The sequence below is a fragment of the Homalodisca vitripennis genome, chromosome 3 (assembly GCF_021130785.1).
Source record: "Homalodisca vitripennis isolate AUS2020 chromosome 3, UT_GWSS_2.1, whole genome shotgun sequence".
In the NCBI taxonomy this organism is placed as follows: domain Eukaryota; kingdom Metazoa; phylum Arthropoda; class Insecta; order Hemiptera; family Cicadellidae; genus Homalodisca; species Homalodisca vitripennis.
The window spans coordinates 198,865,014-198,889,785 of NC_060209.1; the positions used below are offsets into that span (position 1 = coordinate 198,865,014).

A 24,772-nucleotide genomic window follows, 5' to 3' on the forward strand; every position below is an offset into this window, starting at 1 on the left:
ATTGATTGTTCATTAATAATACTTTATTTAAATCAAGCAAAAAGTCAAAAATGTTTTCATACTAGATTTTCATTATTAATTTATAAATAATATAAACAATGCGGATTGTTATTATTTGAAATTGTAAGAAAAAAGTTGTATACTTAAAATTTTTCCTGAGGAGGAAAAAATATCATATTCCGGAATGGTTAGTACAAAGTCTGCAGTAAATAGGAATAATACAAACGTAAACAAATAACATTTTAATCTATGATAATTATAATGTGTTATAAATGTCATAAAATAAATATCCAAACTGCGTCTGTTTGTTTTACTCTACTTCGAAATGTTTACAAAGGGAGATCCTTCCGAGATGTCTTTAATTGATAACGGTCGGTCAATGTAGATAACGGAAGCAAACCGGAGATTATCGTTTCTCAGAACTAAAGCATCTCTCCTATGAAGTATCGCTCACTTGCCGTTATCTGCTCTGTATTATCTGACTTGACCTAATTTTCTAAGTGGTAAACATCTGAAATTTATGAAATTATACATTTAACCTTTTAGATCAGCGGTTTAGGTAAGGTTTACACTTTTATTTCTAAAAGTAGGATGCTGCAATGGCTTCCCGCAAATTATAACTACATCTTGACCAAGTGAAAAGCTCCCGTTTATGTCTAAATTCCGAAGAAATATATTTGTAACTTTTACCAGTAGAAGTTTCATCCTTTATGTTCAACAACGTTATCAAGAAGTCTGAAATAGTATACTTTCTGAAGCTAGTTGTAAATAAAAATACTGTGTTTAGTAGAGGGCACGATAGAATTTATTATTCGCCTAACTCTTTCTCTCGTTATATATAAAATACAAACATCGCTAAATTTCCTGAGAAAATGTAATAAATACACTACAAGTTTTGTGATAAAAATAAACAACATTGTTGAATAGATTGTGATTGCAAAAGTATTTTAATTAGTTCAAATTTGTAAGCAACTATTTATTAGAAATCTCTTGAAAAAGAATCAAAAAACCAAAACCAGATGTCAAAAATTCCATTAAAAATGCCAAAGAATTACTCAAGTTGCAAAGTCAATACTTGCTAGCTTTGATAAAGGACCAATAAATCCTGCCTGTGTTTTTATACTTGATAGCTACGACGATATTTACAAGTCGAAAATCTTTCTTTCATTCCAGACATTTGAAGGACTGGCAGTATTTCGGACTAAAAATACGGCAACGAATTAAACCTATAAGTATCCCACACACAGGGGAGAGTATAATAATTTTAGAATGTCCCTAAATGTATCATCAACCGAATTTAAATTTAAAAGAACGTACTTTAAAAGGGTATAACCACGTCACTTTTTTGTAATGTCTAGAGGAAATTCCCCTAAGAAAGCAACCTACCCTCAGCCGCTAGTTTTGGTGAATGTCAAAAAAGGAGAGTATCAAAGGGGTAAAAACAATAAATTAATAATTTCTTTCAGAGATTATATTTTTGGCTTGATACTGTTACGTTGACATTGACTACCTCTGTGTTAGTTCCGCACGGCCTCTGAATGTGGTAATGTTCACGCTAGAGTGCACTGTTCTTTTGTCTAGCCGAGCTTTAGAATTCATCCCCTCGCAATAATGAATCATCAGGCCAGTGGACAGGCTTTGTTTGTATTCTGTACCGTTTCCTGAGTCATATTATATTTTTATATATTCAGTATTTATTTTTTGTTTAATTTAAAGAATTTATAAAATCGAAATTTGCATACGTTTTTAAATATTTTGATTCCTTCCTAATGCAAGGTTACTAATGCAATAACTTGTAACTAAAGTTTCCTAGATTTTATGACTAGCTAGATTTGTGAACATATTACTTCCGTTTATGTTCTTGACAATGTTAAAAAACGTATTATTGTTACAGTGTTACACGTACTTCGTTACTGTTGTAACAAATGTCATCAATATCTGATGAGAGATCATGAGTTTCTTTGTATACGGTCTTAACTACCCTTTCTTATCAAGAAGTTTGGAATCTTATATGCTTCTGAAGCCAATGGCGTAGTCTAGCGTGTACAACGGTTATCGCAAGATAACCGGATCAAGCAACGTCGAGCGTGGCTGCTGCTTTGATGGGTGACCGCCGAGCGATCCTGTCCTTGCAAGCAGCCCGCCTGCCCGGCCATTGGTGGTGGTTCGGAAGTCCCCTTTAAGCCGTTGGTCCCCAGGTTAAGTGTTAGAGAGGGCTTCTTAGCCCTAATTTCACCTGGTAAATTAAGACATCTTTAAATGAGTTTTTTTTTTAAATTATACGTCCTAGGATGATTATGGATTGACCGCGACGTCATTTATTAGTATTTTGGAGTTAATAAAAATAAAATATGAAATTTAATATAAATAACGCAAACCTCGAGGACAAGGTTGTGGGGGGGGGGGTAAAATCCATAATGGTTCATTTGCTCTATCAGTGATTGTGAATATTTTAACATCAGGTGTTTCTTATTGAGAGATGCAAAACAAAATTAACATAAAGATTATAATAAGATTCAATAATACGAGATTTTAAGCAATAAAATGAATTTACCATAATTTGTATCTGGAAGGACGAGAGCCCATCCGCTTAGGTCCTTTCGCACCGGATTTTACAAAACAGTTACTCGTACTTGGTGTAAGCTGTTGATTACTTATCGTTTGGGGGTGGGAACCGATTTCATCGATAAGAAGATTGATACTTATAGAATAATGATCCAATATGGGTCGTAATCCGCGCAAATTGAGTGGAATGAGGGTTGAAATGAGAGGATTAAATTACAAAATTTTTCACAGATAATACTTTTTTATCTTGATACACTTATAACCATTGACCAGATGCGTCGTTTAATAACCGTCAACGAGCGCAAGAAAAAACGAGACCGTTCAATCTATACCTCGTTGCTAATGCTGATATAAATTTGTTCTTTATGTCTAGCAGTTTCAATTATATAAAGGTAATAAAGTATCGCTTCTGAAAATGCATGTTTTGGAATTTGTACTGTTGGTCAAAGTTAAAGTAATAGCGCTATAACTTTGCATTACTGGTTGGTTTCAAAACGATGATAAGTTTATAACAAATTTCACACAAAATTGTCTAATTTAAAAAGGATAAGACACTCACGATAACAAATTGGTTTCCTTCCATAATCATTATTTTGAATAAATGGTTAAGGAATGTGTAAGAGAATGTATTTTTCCAACTAACTTAAAACATTTACTCCAGATTTATATTCAGTTTAGCTGTAATAATAGTTGTTATTTTTACTTTTATCTCATCTCAAGAAATGAGATAACAGAAGATTAATATCGATATCTCATGATATGTTTGATATTGCATTAGTGTTTCTGAAATTTTTATTGAACATGTTATATTGCAACTCTTTTATTATCAATGAGAATACACAACCTTTACATCCGAAATATTTTTTATATTTTAAAACATTAAAATTAAAGTGTGATAAAGTGAGTCATTTCAGGTTGTATTTTAAATTTGAAAAACCACACAAAATAAACACAATTAGATGGAACATAATGGTTACGGAAGTATTGTTAATTACTTGTATGTCTCTTACATATTAAAGGTGGCTTCTACCTACAGGTTGAGGTTAGTTTACGTATGTGAAGGGTCGAAGCAATGTCGCTTAACAGGATTCGCTAAGGTTACATGCAAAATGTCTAGTCTATAGCTCATTCCTTTAGGCTACATATGTTACTGTGTCATGATGAGATATCATATGATCGTACTACTTTTAAAAATTCATTTTTATGCTACTCTCTCGTTGCCATCGTGGTCGATATAACATCACATAAGAGTTATTTTAAAATGTTCGTTAATTCTCCAGAAAAATCTATAGATATCGTGCTGACAGACAAATAAACAGATAGATGTACAGAAATAAAATTTGTCTAACCCTCGAGCAATAAGCTTTGATAACGCTCAGCCGGTAATTTTTACACGTGAAATGTTATAGCAAATAGCAATATCCTACACATTACCGGTAAATCTAATAACGGTAGTTTCCTCGTCTCTGAGTGAGACTGGGGCAATAAGCTTCCAGTGAACGTTGACGCAGACAGCAATATTCAAGTTTGTTTGATATAAGCTTATCGGAGCGCCTGTAATTACCGAACGACAATATCCGCCTTTCACTGCTGTCATGTCATTGCCTACGTCATCTGTTGAAGGAAACGAGTAATACGAGCGGGGAATAATATATAATCCAGTGTCTGTAACAGTTGATTTGTCATGGAGCATGTTACAATATTTGGTTACACATTTGTTACAACAAAGTTCTAGAACATTTGGCGTTACTATAGATTCATACCTAATATACAGTAGTAATGTATGTTACATTATTGTTATTTACTATCAATGTTAGTCAATAAAGTATTACTGCCCTACTAAAAAGTAAAGTAAAGACTTATTTTACCAGGTGAAGTTAGGGCTACGAAGAACTCTCTAACACTTAACCTAGGGACCAAAGGCTAAAGGTGACTTCCGAACCACCACCAATGGCCGGGCAGGCGGGCTGCTTGCAAGGACAGGATTGCTCAGCGGCCACCCATCCAAGCAGTAGCCACGCTCGACGTTGCTTTATCTTGTGATAACCGTTGTACCCGTTACACTACGCCAATGGTAGCTCTTTTGCTACTGGCAATGCTCAAAATATACTCTTTTTTTCAAAGTATTTAATGATCCACGCCTTGGTTTAATGAGTGCATAAAATTGAAGCCAAAGACTAGACTTCTTGCTCTGTTCTGACCTACTTAGATAGACGTAGGATACGTCTATCACAGGCCTCGAATTTAATCCACCTATTTAAATACATTCTCCTAAGGATCCTTAAATACAATTCTTTGATGAAAGTTGTAAAATTGAATAAACTACTAGTAGTTTTCTTAGATGAAAAGAAATTGGTCGAAAGTTATTTGTATTGGACACTACTACAGCTATACATAGCTAGCTTATAAAGCTATGAGATTGCATTCTTTGAAGTTGCATCTTTAGAAGTAATAATATTCAAGTGTTTGAATATAAAACTGTCTCGTTGTGCTCTTATAGCAATTCAGGTCAAAGCAGTTTTTTTATTGATTCATAATTTAATAAAATCATATTGAACTTAATGTCATTTTATGTCGTTATTTCTCAGTGAAATATTTTGCGAAGCATCTTCCTTAGTTTATGAATTGCTTTTCTACAAAACTGATGTATTCGTATAGTAATATAGTAGTTTTACTCAAATAAATTTAATATTTATAAAAATACAATTAATTTCTTCTAAACTTTTAAAGAACTTTTAAGAAAATGTCGTACTTAGCCTTTTTAGATCTAACACAATACCAATAAATAATATAAAATTGCCAATGGCGCAGTGTAGTGAGTACGGCGGTTACCGCGAGCTAACCGAATCAAGTAACGTCGAGCGTGGCTGCTGCTTGGATGGGTGACCGCTGAGCGATCATGTCCTTGCAAGCAGCCCGCCTGCCCGGCCATTGGTGGTGGTTCGTAAGTCACCTTTAAGCCGTTGATCCTCAGGTTAAGAGTTAGAGAGGGCCCTAACTTTACCTGATAAAATAAGACATTACTTTACTTTAGTCTTTTATAAATATTGCGTTACTGAATAAATTACGCTTAATATTTTATTCCGTGCATGAAAAAGTTATAGAATTATTTTAAAGAATATTTTTAGACTATTAACACCTTCACTTCAACACGGGTCATATACCGACTTTATGGCAATGAGGATAGTAGCAAGGTGAGTTTACCGCAGTCAATGGGTTAACATACAGTAACTACAAAGTTTCATTAAATATAGGCTAATATGAAAGAACTTTTTCACACCCCAAAAGAGATTCAGTATAGCGATTATCTCAAGAGTACACGAAATTCATTGCCATGCCTAACAGGAAATCAGTGGCGAATTTGATGAATATATGTAGATTTATTGATATTCTCCGTATATTATTTATACTATGTAAAGTATATTAGATATATCGTAAGAAAGCCTCTTTTGTACACACTAAAACCCTACCCCAGTCACCCCAGTGATATAAGGATTTAAGAGAGTTTAATATGGCGTCCGAACCATACAGTTATTGCTCTGATTGACATTGCTGCTCTCATAGTCATCCAGATGAATTCCCAAATAATTCAACTAAAGTCGCCGTTCACAAAAAATAATATGAAATACGTGTACAACGTATGAATACCGACACATGTGTGAACCGCAATGAAAGAATCGAGTAATGTTGATCAATTCGCAGTGTTGCCAACATAAAGTGACAGTTTGTTCTGGCGTAATTACTTTTTTGATTACTCCCCGGTGTATTGGTTTTATCGCTCCACGCTTCTTCTCATTGCTACAATAATTACCAACATGAAATACTAATTTTCAACTTGGACCACTAATATTTTATTGTGATTTACGCTCTATACAACACTAATAATTATCGTAGCTGTGGTTGGAAGGGTTCATTGAATGCGAATGTTAAACTCAGCTCGAATTCATCTTCTGCTTAGAGCAGAGTCTGAAGCCTGACATTGTCACAGACTTGACTCCTTGGAATCTGGAGTCCAAGACCGTCTGAAGAGATGAAAAAACCCTAGGCGAAGTAGAAGCTCTAAACAAATTCTTTGCATCGTCTCGTCACCAGAGGCACCCAGATCACAAATATAATGTAATCTAAATGAAGTTTATAATGAGAAACGATGGAAGAAGTTATCGTTTAGGTTTCTTCGTCGCTCGCTTTTTTATCTTTTCAGACGGACGTGAACTCCAAATTTCAGGAGTCAACTCTGTGACAGCGTCAGATTTCAGACGGAAATGAATTGGAGTTTAATTCAACATTCGCACTCATAACTACGTAGGCCTATTACAATCTAAATTGATGTAAGAAAGAACGTGATTAGAAGTCGTTATACATTAAATGCTGAAGCTTAAAAATGTATGGAGGAAACCACGTAATTTAAAATATTACTATCAAATTGTGGAATGAAGTTTAGTGCAACACACGGTGTTACAAGTCCCACAACCGCAGCTCACATGTCGTTGTCACGCATCGTAAAATCTCTTTAAATACACAAATATGCCACAGTATGGCGAGCTGACATACAGTATGTCGAAGGTTGGCGTATTATTTCTAACATCTACTACAACCAGCTTTGAAAATTTTCAGGTCATTTGCGAAACATTGTTTCTGCAAACTTCTATTACTACATTTGCAAGTATACTCGAGACATCTTTTTAAATAATCAATGATAACCGTGTATTGTTTAACAATGTATTAAAATTTGCATTTGCCCATCATTAACACCTAAGCACGAGTTGTTAAAAATAAATTCATAAGTTATGATACATCGATTAAAAATAATAAAACACCGTGGTCATTGGTGAAGAAATATTTTCGACACTTTTTTTATAATTGTTTTGTTAAAAATTAAAATCTTATAAACAATATAGTTTATAATATTTTGTATGATTCAGTAGCGATGATATGTGGCAGCTGTTATCCGATATTTCTCTCAAACTATCCCACATTGTACAATTATGATTAGACTGTCACATTAATTAAACATGGCATATTGATTAAGGCCCGTAATTGAACACTGATTAGATATTAGACTTCCGTGCAGGGCGTCTAGACTCCGATATGTCCCTCTAAACTTCCGTGTAGGGCACCTAGACTCCGATATGTCCCTCTAAACTTCCGTGCAGGGCGCCTAGACTCCGATATGTCCCTCTAAACTTCTGTGCAGGACGCCTAGACACCGATATGTCCCTCTAAACTTCCGTGCAGGGCGCCTAGACTCCGATATGTCCCTCTAAACTTCCGTGCATGGCGCCTAAACTCCGATATGTCCCTCTAAACTTCCGTGCAGGGCGCCTAGACTCCGATATGTCCCTCTAAACTTCCGTGCATGGCGCCTAGACTCCGATATGTCCCTCTAAACTTCCGTGCATGGCGCCTAAACTCCGATATGTCCCTCTAAACTTCCGTGTAGGGCACCTAGACTCCGATATGTCCCTCTAAACTTCCGTGCAGGGCGCCTAGACTCCGATATGTCCCTCTAAACTTCCGTGCATGGCGCCTAAACTCCGATATGTCCCTCTAAACTTCCGTGCAGGGCGTCTAGACTCCGATATGTCCCTCTAAACTTCCGTGCATGGCGCCTAGACTCCGATATGTCCCTCTAAACTTCCGTGCATGGCGCCTAAACTCCGATATGTCCCTCTAAACTTCCGTGTAGGGCACCTAGACTCCGATATGTCCCTCTAAACTTCCGTGCAGGGCGCCTAGACTCCGATATGTCCCTCTAAACTTCCGTGCATGGCGCCTAAACTCCGATATGTCCCTCTAAACTTCCGTGCAGGGCGCCTAGACTCCGATATGTCCCTCTAAACTTCCGTGCACGGCGCCTAGACTCCGATATATCCCTCTAAACTTCCGTGCACGGCGCCTAGACTCCGATATGTCCCTCTAAACTTCCGTGCATGGCGCCTAAACTCCGATATGTCCCTCTAAACTTCCGTGCAGGGCGCCTAAACTCCGATATGTCCCTCTAAACTTCCGTGCAGGGCGCCTAGACTCCGATATGTCCCTCTAAACTTCCGTGCAGGGCGCCTAGACTCCGATATGTCCCTCTAAACTTCCGTGCATGGCGCCATGACTCCGATATGTCCCTCTAAACTTCCGTGCATGGCGCCTAAACTCCGATATGTCCCTCTAAACTTCCGTGCAGGGCGCCTAGACTCCGATATGTCCCTCTAAACTTCCGTGCATGGCGCCTAGACTCCGAAATGTCCCTCTAAACTTCCGTGCATGGCGCCTAAACTCCGATATGTCCCTCTAAACTTCCGTGTAGGGCACCTAGACTCCGATATGTCCCTCTAAACTTCCGTGCAGGGCGCCTAGACTCCGATATGTCCCTCTAAACTTCCGTGCAGGGCGCCTAGACTCCGATATGTCCCTCTAAACTTCCGTGCATGGCGCCTAGACTCCGATATGTCCCTCTAAACTTCCGTGCATGGCGCCTAAACTCCGATATGTCCCTCTAAACTTCCGTGCAGGGCGCCTAGACTCCGATATGTCCCTCTAAACTTCCGTGCATGGCGCCTAGACTCCGATATGTCCCTCTAAACTTCCGTGCATGGCGCTTAAACTCCGATATGTCCCTCTAACCTTCCGTGCAGGGCGCCTAGACTCCGATATGTCCCTCTAAACTTCCGTGCATGGCGCCTAGACTCCGATATGTCCCTCTAAACTTCCGTGCATGGCGCCTAAACTCCGATATGTCCCTCTAAACTTCCGTGCAGGGCGCCTAAACTCCGATATGTCCCTCTAAACTTCCGTGCAGGGCGCCTAGACTCCGATATGTCCCTCTAAACTTCCGTGCATGGCGCCTAAACTCCGATATGTCCCTATAAACTTCCGTGCAGGGCGCCTAGACTCCGATATGTCCCTCTAAACTTCCGTGCAGGGCGCCTAGACCCCGATATGTCCCTCTAAACTTCCGTGCAGGGCACCTAGACTCCGATATTTCCCTCTAAACTTCTGTGCAGGGTACCTAGACTCCGATATTTCCCTCTAGACTTCCGTACAGGGCACTTAGACTCCGATATTTCCCTATATTCACTGGATAGCTTTCCGCAGAACTCGGAATCACGAATGCAGGCAAGAATGGTGTCGGCAGATACGACACATCCTTGGACAGTCTAGCTGATGAGATACCTACTAGATTAAGGTGAACATGACACCTTTTTCTAGGAGGCAAGCTTTACAGATAAACAAATGAAAATATCAATGGGGCACTGTTCATCATGGTAAGGTATTTTTGCCGCTGCATGTTAGACCAGAAAAAATCACATGTCGTTTTTACTGGGCTGCAATATATCGTACAGATTTTTGTCGAGGAATGAAAATGATTTATCTATGTTATTTGTGTTTTGTCAGGTAGCCTGTAGTGAAAATATTGTTATTAATTAAGAATTTAGAAAAAGCGTTAGTATCATGGATATTATTAATAAACAAGTAATAATGTACATATTTAAAAATTTACAATTTCCTCTAGGATATTTTTATTAGTGTTCTATTTCCATTACAATTATCCCAGTTTATAGGAATTACAATTAGAAAGAAACGTTATTATTGTCGACCAGCCATCTAATAAGTTAAACATCTATTTTTAGTGGCGATCAATACGAATAATTCATTCCGAAGTTTGTGGTTTAAAAATAAAAATTCTTCCGGTTTGAATTCACTATGTTCCCAATAAAAAATTACGATGAGTTATGTGCTCTTTATTACGTGGTGATGAAATGGGCAGGAGGTAGGTCAGCAGGTAGGCCGGTCTAAAAGTGAAATCTCATCCCGAGGTGTTGCGACTACCAAAACGTAGACTGGTAGACTGCTGTGGGGCAGGATACAACAGGTTCACAGAGGCCGTGCCAAGGCAGGCTTCTACAACTGGTTCCGTTCGACCTTCCATCTCGCACTGTCACCGTATGTCCAGTGTGTGTAGTATGGCCGTTCTGTACTGGGTAGTGGTGCTCTGTACCGTCGTGCAGGGCTCCAGTGTGTACAAGGTGCCCAGGAGATCGCCCCCGGAACTGCCCCCGGCGCCGCCCCCTCGATCACCTCTGCAGCCCCCGTGGGTGGCTGACGCCCTTAGTGAAGCCATAGGCAGGTTTATCCCCCAGGGAGGCTCAGCTGACTGTCGCAGACATGCACAACTCTACCGCGAGTCTCTGGATAACCTCACTCTGTGGGCCGTACAAAGTGAGTAGTGATCTGTTGTCAATATTCAGGTATTACTGAGAATTTCCTTGACCATTCTTGTTAAGGAAAACTTGTTGTATTCCTACACCTGTATGCAGCTAAAATGTTGCACAGATCTTCTTCTCCGAGATATTTTGGATGAGTTCGTTCACAGATGAAATGCGATAAAACGATTTAGACACTTCTTTACAAAGATTGTAATTGTTCCTCCAAAAATGGACATTAAGAACTGTAAGCACATACATATTAGCATTTATAGTAGCAACACTTGACGAAAATATTGAAATTTCGTGGAAGAGAGGAGTTTGGACTCCTTGCTTTGTGACTTTTAAATTTTCGTACCGAAATAGGTGAAACAGTAGGCTTCATACAACATATCAAAAGAGTAATCCTAAACCTATAAAAAGAAAAATATGTGTGCAAGAGATCTTGCCAAAACTCAGTTTAAAATGTGCCATAGATTCATCTCCTTGCAGGGGACGGTGATAAAGAAAAGGGGGTACTTAAGTCAAACATTGATAAGTTGACTTATAATTTTTTGTCTTCATTAGAAGTAATTTGTCTTGATAGTTTTCCTTAAAAGATAGTAAATGTCCAGTATAGAATTCCAGAATACTGTTTGTTGTAGGAGCACAAGTAGATTTATACTTAATGTTATTTTGAAGTATATTTTCAAACACTGGAATACAGGCTTTTATTATATTATAACCTACATTGTTGCGATAATGCCTTACATGTAATTTAGCGATGATTCAGCAAAGTTTTAGACTTGAAAGTGGAGTAATATAAACTGATAACTTAAGTATTAATTGAATATTTTAAGTAATTTTAAAATGATTCGAACAAAAATACCATTTTAAATACCTTTTGCTTTGGGATTTGTCCATAATAGTTGGCAGGAATACAGGCTGTTATTATATTATAACCTACATTGTTGCGATAATGCCTTACATGTAATTTAGCGATGATTCAGCAAAGTTTTAGACGTGAAAGTGGAGTAATATAAACTGATAACTTAAGTAGGTACTAATTGAATATTTTAAGTAATTTTAGAATGATTTGAACAGAAAAACCATTTTAAAAACCTTTTGCTTTGGGATTAGTCCATAATGGTTGGCTGGAATACAGGCTTTTATTATATTATAACCTACATTGTTGCGATAATGCCTTACATGTAATTTAGCGATGATTCAGCAAAGTTTTAGACGTGAAAGTGGAGTAATATAAACTGATAACTTAAGTATTAATTGAATATTTTAAGTAATTTTAAAATGATTTGAACAAAAATACCATTTTAAATACCTTTTGCTTTGGGATTTGTCCATAATAGTTGGCTGGAATACAGGCTGTTATTATATTATAACCTACATTGTTGCGATAATGCCTTTCATGTAATTTAGCGATGATTCAGCAAATTTTTAGACGTGAAAGTGGAGTAATATAAACTGATAACTTAAGTACTAATTGAATATTTTAAGTAATTTTAGAATGATTTGAACAGAAAAACCATTTTAAAAACCTTTTGTTTTGGGATTAGTCCATAATAGTTGGCTTGAATACAGGCTTTTATTATATTATAACCTACATTGTTGCGATAATGCCTTACATGTAATTTAGCGATGATTCAGTAAAGTGTTAGACGTGAAAGTGGAGTAATATAAACTGATAACTTAAGTACTAATTGAATATTTTAAGTAATTTTAGAATGATTTGAACAGAAAAACCATTTTAAAAACCTTTTGCTTTGGGATTTTTCCATAATGGTTGGCTTAGTCCTAAAAGTATTAATCATTTAAGAACACTTCTCACTTTACTGGTACATTTTGAGAATAAATAATAAAAACATCGTACTTTCTTTCGAGCGTTGGCGCGCTCGGTCTCTGGTTGTAGTTTATTATTGTTCCGATATCGTCACAGTTTCTGAGCTGTAAGGTGAATTACCTTCTAGTATGTTGTGATGTGTGATGTCATAGCAGGAATAAGATATGTAGCTTATGTATGTTTATATAAACCATATCTTAGGGTGGGGGGATATTACATTGCCTATAAACTTCGGCCTGTATATGTTTCCATTCGGGGCTGTTATCCCCTTCTAAAATAGGCTATACGAAAAATAGTGATTGACGAAAAGTTATGAAATTTTAATCTATTTAGCCTGATTTTAAGTATTACAATATCTGCTCCGCTCTAAAAATTATAGAAATAGTCCAAGGAAAGAGTGTTAGTGCTTTGTTACGAAATTTAGTTTTTAAGATAATAGGTGATAAGAACAAAGAAAATCATTAGATTCGTTTCAATGTATTTGAACGATAAAATTGATTAAAGGTTTGCACCTCAGAATCCGATGAATGAAACTGCTCAATGGAGTAAACGTTGACCCCTACAGTTCCTTAGGGAACCATTTGTGATCCATATTCATGTTTATGGGCAGTCAAAGATTCATTTAGAGCTTTAGAATTCGCTCTCGAAAATTTTTGCTTCATAAACACGCTGCAAAAAGTTAATGTTTTGAACAGACTTATGTATTGAGCGACTGGCCCGTAAGCGACTAGGTAAGCTAAGGAATCTAAAGTGTATCAATTGGACTTGAACATCCGATTGTATTGGCAACACCGACATACAATCGATAATATAGACTCGATTGATGCAATTTCCAACAGAGAAGTCTCTAAGCCGGAGAGTTTAATTGTTTCTTATTGGACATATCTTCATAAGATTTAATGGTATCTATTTCATTAACTTCTTGGATTTCAGTCGTAATTTTAAAGGCCAGTGGGGAGGGGAACTAAATTAAAAAACATGACGATTTATAAGAGTTGGACCCCATGATCATGCGAATTTACATTTTATTTCGGTTACAAATTTTATTCGGAAGTTCAAGAGGGAAGATATTCTATTGATGAATATGTGTAAATTAAGAAAAGTTTTTAATTTTTAACGTTTTTAGTTAAGTGAAAATGAAAATCTTATAACTTTAGATCTCAGTGAGGCACAATTGTAAAACTAAAGTTAAATAAAACTTCTTAATGAGCTAGTAAGTAAGATAATAACTAAGAACTGAATTTAAAGATAGGTTTTCTAAAGGTAAATCAGCCTCTCCTTAAAAAAAGCAATATATTTTTTAGTAACATGCAAAGTTACCTTACTTTATAGGTATTTTTGTCAAGCAATTTGGAGATTTTGCCTTTCAACATATAAACCAGTTAAGCATAGTCCTGAATTTGGACACAATAACAGAACCTAAGTGAAAACCTCGAAAGTAACACGAAAGTACAAGTTGTACAAATATTTGAAGTTGCTTAAGAATTTCTAGCTTTTTGACAGTCGTTTTTTTTCTGTACTGTTCAAATACAGAAGATTTATAGCATTTACAAGTTTCAAAGGCTTTTGACGCATTAAAATTGTAAAATACGATATGATATGGAAAATTCCACTTCAACAGAATCACTGATATTGTCTTCTAATCTGATTGTTGCTCGTAATCAAATGTTTTCTATTTATATATGATATTATATAATGTATATATGGGGAAAGTTCCAATTCAACAAGTCCAATAATATCTGATTGCTCTTAATGAAATGTTTTATATTTATATATGATATGATATGATGTATATATGGGGAAAGTTTCAATTCAACAGATCCAATGATATCTGATTGCTCGTAATGAAATGTTTTATATTTATATATGATATGATATAATGCATATATGGGGAAAGTTCCAATTAAACAGATCCAATGATATCTGATTGCTCTTAATAAAATGTTTTATATTTATATATGATATGATATGATATAATGCAAATATGGGGAAAGTTCCAATTCAACAGATTCAATGATATCTGATTGCTCGTAATGAAATGTTTTATATTTATATATGATATGATATAATGTATATATGGGGAAATTTCCAATTCAACAAATCCAATGATATCTGATTGATCTTAATGAAATGTTTTATATTTATATATGATATGATATGATGTATATATGGGGAAAGTTCCAATTCAACAGATCCAATGATATCTGATTGCTCGTAACGAAATGTTTTATATTTATATATGATATGATAGAATGTATATATGGGGAAAGTTCCAATTCAACAAATCCAATGATATCTGATTGCTCGTAATAAAATGTTTTATATTTATATATGATATGATATGATGTATATATGGGGAAAGTTCCCATTCAACAGATCCAATGATATCTGATTGCTCGTAACGAAATGTTTTATATTTATATATGATATGATAGAATGTATATATGGGGAAAGTTCCAATTCAACAAATCCAATGATATCTGATTGCTCGTAATGAAATGTTTTATATTTATATATGATATGATATGATGTATATATGGGGAAAGTTCCAATTCAACAAGTCCAATGATATCTGATTGCTCTTAATGAAATGTTTTATATTTATATATGATATGATATGATGTATATATGGGGAAAGTTCCCATTCAACAGATCCAATGATATCTGATTGCTCGTAATGAAATGTTTTATATTTATATGCGATACAATGTATATGGGGAGGGTTCCATTTCAACAGAAGTAATGCAGTTGCAATTTGGAATTCTGAAACCACAAAAACACAAATATTTCGCTTGCAAAAAATAATTAGGCTGATGTTTTGGATGATAACATCTTATTCCTGTAGAGGGGGTTTTAGAATCATAATATTTTGACATTTTTTTAGTATGTACATTCTTAACATCCAACTTTTTAAATTCTACATAAGAACATATTCCAACCTACTAATAGTAACATATACAATCGAAACTCCAGTTCTTAATTTATACCAAAGCACAAGACTACATGTACTTAAAGACCTATTCTGCAGTTACATTATTAATGCCCTTCCTCCACAGCTTAGATAGGAGTCGGATGTGGTTTTGTTTCGGAGGAGTCTTAGAGAATGTTTAGTCCGTTCTGAATGTTACATTGTCCGAGAATATTATGCCCAACTGTCCTATCTGTAAAATACTATAGTAACATATCTAATAAATAATTATCATATCTGAAGTTTAATATAGTAAACTGTAGGTAGGTTCTTTATAGTAATAATAATAATACACTTTATTGCGAACATAAAATGCACATATTGTATCACAATCGCCCTACCTAACCTAATCATTCATTCTGACAATAGACCATTCAGACATACATTATATCACTCACGCATCTTTTACACAATTGACAGGCCCGATAAATTTATTTATTTTGCTGGTCTTAGAAAATGTTTTGTTTCAATCATCCCAGCGATCCATCATAAACTCGCCAACTGAGTAAAATGGTCTCGAAATCAGAAGGGTTTTCAACTGAGTTTTGAATTGTTTTCAATTTCGTTGTTTGATGTGTGCAGGGAGACTATTGATCAATCTGACACCAACTTGGGATGGTCAGTTTCTGAACGCATTTGTCCTGCGCTGTTGGACGGGAAAGTTGTCCCTGCCTCTCGTCCCGTGTTTGTGAATATCCTCTCCCTAAACCAAAGCACACCTTGACACGGAGTAGAGAATCACCTCGAGAATGTATAATTCTTATTTCAAATATTGCTATCTAATAATAAAATTGAATGGACCTTTATCAATGCTGAATATAGTCATGCATGTAGCTGTATATAGTCGGATGACAATAAAACAAATTTGGCTTTGACTCTTGTTACCTTATTGCTGGGAATGAAAATGTGTACCAATATTTGCATGACTCAGTGCACGACAGTTCTGCGACCTCTGCCGTGGGTCTGCTGCCCGGCAACAGCTACCAGCTCGGACACTACGACTCCTGTACATCCCTCAGTGTGCCAAGTCTCCAGCTGTCTGGTCGCTACTGTCTCGCCGACATCCAGTTCTGGCCTGGCCCTGACATCTACCCGGGCTTCCAGTCTCCACACCCGGCCTCCAAGTTCGTGCCTCCGGACAACCGCCTCTCTGTCTGGGAGAGGTTGAGGGTAAGAAACTGGTGTTCCATTACAGAAACTTATAGAGAAAAACAGTTTCCATATTTTGCTCTCTTACCCGTTACTTGATGACATGTAAAACATGCATATTTTGACCTATATTCTTCCAATTAGACAAAAATCCAACTAAGATCATTTTAATTTGGTTGGTTCTAATAAGTGTACTCGATATATTATAGCTTTATAACCTAAGACATAATTGCAGTAACATATTATTTATTTTATAGGAAAAGTGATCAAAATTCCGGATCTTAAAACCTTAAAAAACGTAAATATCTTAACTATATATTGTATGTTATCTTCAAAAAGGAACATGACAAAATAGTTACATTTACTATATTTGATATAGAGACTTTGAGGACAAATCCAACGACACCAATTTTGAGACTATCTAACCTACCCCAATCTATTCTAACCCAACCCAACCTAATAAAACTTAACTGAACCAAAGCTTACCTAAACCAAATCAACCGTACAAACATAATCGATCAAACCCGACCAGATCCTATCCGAACCTTACAAAACATAACCTAACCTAACGTACCGCGAGGTAACGTGACCTATTGTAACGTAACGTCACCAAACCTAACTGAACATAATGTAACCTAAACTAATCTTACATAACATAAAATAACTAAACCTAAACTAACCTAACGCAACGTAACCTAACGCAACGTAACCTAACCTAAGCTAAGTTAACCTAACCTAACGTTAACTAATAGAAGCTAATCTAACGTAATCTAACATAACCAAACCTAACCTAGACTAACATAACCTTATCTTATTTATTTTAACCTAATCTAATATATCCTAACGTTCCCTAACCTAACGTTCCCCAACCTAACATATCCGAACCTAACCTAACCTAATCATTTAATAAATAATGGAGGTTACTCATTTTGACGTGACAACGTCTTAAATTAGGTTGCGGCTCGGAGTCACTCATGAAAAAGTGTAACGCCCGGTAACGTTACGATGCCCGTCCAGTGGGTCCGCCGCACCGGATCCGCACGGGATAAAGCAGATAACTGTGGGTCCGCCGCACGGGATAAAGCAGATAACTATGTTTATTCGTGAAAATGTGGAGTGCTTAGATTCGTCATTTACAACAACTACAACAATAAAGGTAAATAATTGTACACTGATATTTCATTATCGTAAACTATGATTGATTGATTAATTGTTAGATTGACACAAAAGTTGAGAAACTGAGTTTATAGGTTATGTCATACTATTGACAAATGTACAACAATAAAGGTAAATAATTGTACACTGATATTTCATTATCGTAAACTATGATTGATTGATTAATTGTTAGATTGACACAAAAGTTGAGAAACTGAGTTTATAGGTTATGTCATACTATTGACAAATGTTGATAGTGTTAAGTAAATTATTAGTTTAAATCACTCTGCAATCAATCGTAATTCAGTCGATTGAGAAGAAACAGCGCGTATTGCTAGTCAAACATTTAAAATAACAAATTATAACCTCTAACCTGTCATAACAGTGCGACCAAAACAAACGAACTAAACCGACCAATCACCACGCGCGGAGTTAGTATTTAACTGTGTTTAGCAAGAATTTCAAATTCCAATTTTAGTAAATGTTTTATTCAACTTTTCCATTTACAATAACAAATTTTAATTAATTTCAAATTATGTACAATGTTTTAGTAAACAAAATATATTTCTATAGTTAAAATTTGTGCAATTCTTATTTTCATTCAATTCCTTGTTCCTATTGTGCAATTTAATAATATTCATATCAATAAATATTCTACCGAGAAAAAGACGTTGTCACGTAAAATCTTCGCCCGTAAAACCGACTTTACTGGCAACCACAATTTTTTTAAAAAGCTGGTTACTTAACAATGGCGACTGTCATTATGTGAAACCGCAGCTTGTTAGCCACAACAATCAGCTGGTTTAATGTGGCTGCTCTAACCAGCTGATTAAAACATTGCATTATTTTCTTGTGATCATAATGCCTGTAGTATTTAGGCCCATTATTAGTGAATAAAAGTATTATTTCGATTATCTACTAAAATATGCCTTGGAGTTTGATGTACTTGAGAAGATCATTATACAGGTCTACTGTATGTCCCTATCCTATTGCAGATGAACTCTGACCTGTCCCACCGCAGACGAGAAGTGCTGCACTGGGCGGTCTGTGTGCCGGCCTCGTGCGACGCCGAGGTCGTGGCGACCTCACTTAACCTCGCTCTCCACAACTCGGTCCCCGGCCTCGGCTTCAACGTCAGCCTCAGTCCACACCGTTGCCACGCCAAGACTGACGAGAGACCACCCTCCCTCGGCTTCTACATTGTATGGTCAGTGGCGTAATCTAAGTTGGGCAGAATATAACAATCTAGATATTAAAAAATTTTACAATTGATGCGAAGTTTTTCTGTATTCAAAATTTAACATAGTAGATTTATTTATATGCTTGTCTGTATGTCCTTTATAGATTCAAAAATTATTTTACCGATAATTATGAAAATATGTGTGTATATGTATTTCTCCAGGGAAGGTTTATAATTCTATGCCCATTGATGTAACTCACCACCAGGCGGCGCTGCAAAATATGTTTTCAAAGCGCCTGCATAATTTAACCTGCAATTACGAGGCAGCTACGTATATAAAATAGCCAAACACTATTTGAAGGCAAAAAATTTGGATGTATAGTTGTCTTTTAAGTAAATTACTGATTGGAGTTAAAGCTTGAGTGTTAGACCACTTTATAATAAAGTAAATGTACGTGTACAATAGTATTAAATATACACTTTCCACAGATTTCCTTCATCGTGGAAACAAGGTAAACTCTATATCCGTGTTGGAAATTTAATTCACTTGAACCTGAATTGCTCATACACGAGTAAAGTTTACGAAAAGCGCGCGACGCTGCGGGAAACAACTAGTTATATATAATTTTAATATTACTTAGCCATATTAATGAGTCAATAATTTACATAACCAAAAAAACTATTTTTAACCCTATAAAAGCACACAGGGATGTTTTATTCAGCTGAAGTTAGGCTTACTAAGATTAGCTAATGGAAACTTTGTAAAATATCATTAATTTTGAACTTCTTTAAGTCAAATTCAAATTAGATTTATTAACTTTACTGATGCTGAACCTTAAAAACTATTTCAATTTTCATAAAAATTATTCAAATTTCAAAGTAAAATATAATATAAATGCAGTTAAATTAGCAAAAATTATAGTATTTGTAAAAGTTTATATAAATTGGTAATGTAGTTTACAATTTGAAATAAAGGCAGTAGTTCTCTATAATCTTGATATATGTATTTCAACCCTAACGTGATTTATAAAGTTGACATTCAACTTGACAAATGACACTAGCGTCAAGGCTGCCGCGTTCGGGTCTGTATGGAGCTTATTTAATAACATTTCCAATCTTTTTCCTGTGCTAATCTTGTGCATGATCATAAATCGGTAAATCGTTTTGTTGTGGTGTTGTGTTTTGTCTTTTAACATAAATTTGGCGCGAGAGTGATGTCGGGAAGTGTAAGATGACGTTTCCGACGAAGAACTGGCAGAGGAGCTGTGAGGCGATTACGTGTGACAACTTTTTTAATATAAAAAATTAGCATCTTTTCAGAACAAAAATTTAACAAACCTACAGAACATTTTTATTATCATAGACTTTAACAGGTACCAGCCATAATGGTCTCTTACCCTGCTAAACGTCCTCGCACAGGCCACTGGCCCGTGACAACAGACAGAATAAGGCTTGGAAGAGAGTCAGCCTCTCCTTATAAAAAAAATAAAACGCTTCACCACTGCTTGACTGTCATCATGTGCTTTATCACGCCATGAAACCAAACTTGACACTAGACTTTTGATTGGTGCATGTACTGATTTTCACAAACAATTTGTTCATTTTCAAGTTCCTAAATAAATGTTGCTTGTTCACATGCAACAAGAAGGTGGACATAAGCTTCATCGGGGAATACGATTATCTTTTTTCTATCAAGTTGATGATAATTTCCATAGACCAAAGTAAGTAAGAGCAAAGTTGTAGGAATTTAAATGTAAATCATTGGTCAGAATAAGCTTCGCTATGAGTAAAGGTCTGAAGGGAATGTTAGAAATAATGGCGAATGAAAATTGAGTGCTTTTACACTAGCGCTGTTCACAATTTTTTCGAGGCCTTTAAATAGAGCAGGCAGAATAATAATTGGTCTGAAGTCTTGGCAAGATGTTGGAACTGAGGTCTTGTTCAAGGGGCGGGCAATAGCAGAATTCCAAAGTGAAGAGAAAATACCCTGTCTCAGTGACATGTTGAACATGTATGTGACTATTGGGAGAGTTGTAAAAAGAATGTTTTTTATTAATTGGATTTTAATGCCGTCAGACCCTTCAGCATTACTGCCAATACGGCGAATGGCTTTCAAAACATCCGATTGTGTTACAGGTTTGAAAATTAATTTTTCACGTTCGTGCCGATTGATAGGCATATTTAGAAGTTCATTAACATAATCCGTAACTTGGTTTGTATTGACAGTCTGACAACATGAAACAAAATAGTCATTAAGATCATTTAAGGGTAATTGGATCGGAGGAGAAGCGCGGTGTTTGCCCAAACCAAGTTTCCTAACATTGCGCCACAAATCGCTAGATGGCTGTTTCTTTTCAAAAAGTTTACGCGTGTATTTCAGTCTGAAATTTCGTATAAGTTCTTTGACTCTATTTCTAATTTGTCGATATTGAACCATTAAAACGGGGTCACGAACTCGTCGAGCTCTCCTATACAGGGAATCACGTTGAGCCATCAAGCTAAGAATTTCACACGTGATCCAAGGCACTGGGCGCCGCCTCGTTATACGTTTGGTAACAACTGGTGCATGTTTATCGTGTAGCCCCAGAATTGGGAGTGCCGATGGCCGAGCGGTCTAAGTCGTTGGTCTTTGGGTCTGGGTTAGATATAGCGCAGGTTCAAATCCTGTCTGTGAACGTTGCACTTTTTATCAGTACAATCAACCTCGTACTGTATCGACTCTCCCCCTTATTCTGTTTGATAAGATCCTCGCACAGGCCAGTGGCCCATGAGGAAGGACAGAATAAGGCCTAAAAGGGGATCGGCCTCTCCTTAAAAAAAAAAAAAACAAAAAAAAACAATGGTGGTGTTAAATACTTCAACCATGTCATCGACAGATTGCAATGTTTGTAGATTCTGCCATGGGGACGAATAAACATCATACATAAAAGAGGCTTCGTCAATTTTTTTTATCTCTGTATTTAATAAATTTTATGTTTGGCTTTGGAACTTTGACCTTGATAACACAGTACACAAGATCGTGACGTGAAACGGCTGGAATTCGAGGCTGCCCTAGATGCGTCACGTCAGAGGGGTCTGTAACAACTAGAAGGTCTAGAAGGGTGTCTGACTCGGCAGTGTGATGTGTCGGGCCTAGTGGCAGTATAGTCATGTTAGTAGAGTCGAACATTGTTATCAGTTGCCTAGTATTGTAATTTGTTAGTAAGTTTGTGTTAAAGTCACCCATGATCAAGACTCGACTGTAGCCGGGCAAGTGGTGTAAGAGAGCATTTTCAAAATCTATCAGATGACCTATTCTGGTAGCACACACCGATCAATAGGACATCTGATACAGATAAACCAATTTCACTGAACATGAACTCAGGCCTGGCCGAGTATTCAGAGGGAGATGCGGACAAAAGCTTACACCTCAGACCCTCTCTGACATAAACTGCAACACCCACCAATTTTTAGAATTTTGTCATTTCTTAGCAGTACATAGCCAGAGAGGGCCACCTCACCTGACAAAACACTCGGCTTAAGGGGGGTCGGGAAGCCGTATCTTAGCAATGTTAATTTGCTGATTTTTAAGGAACATTTATTTTTATAATATTACAGATAACATGGTAATTCTTTTTTATATTATTTTGTATACCATTTTACAAATTTTGACACAGGGATTTTTAAATTATTCAAAAAATACCCTAAAACCATTTTTTTAACATTAATCAAAAAAAATACAAATCTTAAAATTAAAATATCTTTAAAAGCCTGTGTTAAGTCTTGAAAATCATCTCCACCTACAAAATAAAAAAAAATATCAATTTTTCTTTTACAGGTACTGAGAAAATGTTCCTTTAGTGGGGAAAAAAACTAACTTTCGGGAAATCAAAGATAAAGGTTACACTTACAATCATCCTACCTTTTAGTGCATTCCAGCCCCATAAGATGGATTGTCAGGGTCTTCTGCAGCCTCATATTGGTCTTCTAATCTCCTTTTAAGCCAGAGCTAGCTTCTTCTTCCTGCACTTTTTCTCTATTTCATCAACAGCTTTATTACTTTCTTAATCCGTATATTGTCCAAATCTTGAAGGGTTTTTACACAATTATCTCCAGAAACAATCCCTAGTTTGTCAAACACTTCACACCTTACAATATTACCTTAATTGAAGCATGCTACTGCTTCATGAACTCCAAGTTCCAAAGTAGAGTACATGACATATGTACGTTTTGGTACCAGAGCCCATATCATATTGTTGAGAGACTCGCTTGGGTTTTGAGTACTCCCATGTAAGCATCGCCTCAACAGATCCCTTGAAAATGTTTGATTACCTCCATAATAACCTGAGGTAGATGAAAGTGGTCATTATGACAGTACCTAAAAATGATTACTATATAAAGTTGCAGCGTTGAAGAATGCAACTTAAAAAATGGTCTGGATTGTGGTTGCAGTACTTCATAAAATAATTAATAAAAAAACTACTCTTCAGAATTGCATAAATTTGGTCTTAAATTAAAGGTCATGAAATTTATATTAATATGCAATATAATTTAAAAAAGTATTTTTTATTTTTTTTCCTCCCGACACCCCTTAAGCCATGATTCTGATACGCCAATAATGTCAAATGTTTGAGGCCGAAACATTTCTATGATTTCGTCTATATGTCCAGGTAGTGATTGAGCGTTAATATGAGCAGCTTTAAAGAGTTTATGATAAGGAGACAGTGTTGAGGACAAGAGTTGAGCTGTTGAGAGCATGTTTAAAGGAAGGGAAGAGAGGGCCGGCCCAGGACAGCGGTCGTCACCGCGCGAACCCGCTAAAATGGATCCGCTGGTAGCAGCGGCGGGACACGGCCGACCAGGCAACCGCACACAAGCTGAACCGGCAGGAGCTCCTGTACACGCACACACTCACACTTACATTCATACAACATATCATAAAAACCAGATTCCAGAAATAGATATATACAAAAGAAAAAACAAACAATTTTATGATAACTAATGATCACAACAATGATGATCTATAGCACTTTAAAGCTAAGTTCATTAGTATAGAAAAAATTATATTTACAATTTCTAGGAGGTCGAGGAGATTAAGTAAATTAATAAAATTGCATAAATTAGGACAGTGATGTAATCAATTAACTATAAGTATATAGTAAAAACAAATTTAGAAATATAATTAAGCATAAATAAACAGTAAATTTAGTATTAGCTATCCTGACATATAATTTAAAAATATAAGATTAAGAAACAATATGGATCTATAACAATATTAAATTGGCATTATATTATACAGACAAAAATATTACATTAAATTATAAACGCATTGTTAGTTGTTAAAAATTTAAATTCACTCATATAAATTGCAATTCAGGTTTATGTGTCAGTAAATAGTCATTTATCAATCCATAACAAGATAGAATATAACTGAAGCTTATAAAACTTAAAAAAAGTAAATTTAACAAAAAATAAAATTTAACAAAATATAAAATGTGTGTGTTTTTGTATGGAGTTTCTAAGCAGAAGGAATGTCATCTATTGATGTGATAACTCTCCTTTATCCATCCCTGCCAACCCAGAAAACCCTGCCATCCAGAGTCCAGACACTCCTGGGCCCAAAAATTTTCAGTGGTTCTCTTGAACGTCTCCATCCTGGCAGCAGTGAGGTCCTCCCGTATTGTTATTTTTTGTTCCCTTGAGTTTATTTTTGTTGGAGTACACTTCCCTCCGCTGTCTGT

General features: G+C 36.0%; 1 protein-coding gene across 1 annotated transcript in view; it reads left to right on the forward strand.

Moving 5' to 3' along the window:
• The first annotated feature begins 10,495 nt into the window (after window positions 1–10,495).
• Window positions 10,496–24,772, forward strand: part of LOC124358547 — a 33,947-nt gene continuing 19,670 nt past the window's right edge. The window contains exons 1-3 of the mRNA XM_046810847.1: window positions 10,496–10,779; window positions 16,500–16,738; window positions 18,868–19,079. Coding sequence (XP_046666803.1) covers window positions 10,506–10,779; window positions 16,500–16,738; window positions 18,868–19,079 — 725 coding nt within the window. The 5' untranslated portion in view covers window positions 10,496–10,505. The remainder of the gene's footprint in view (window positions 10,780–16,499; window positions 16,739–18,867; window positions 19,080–24,772) is intronic.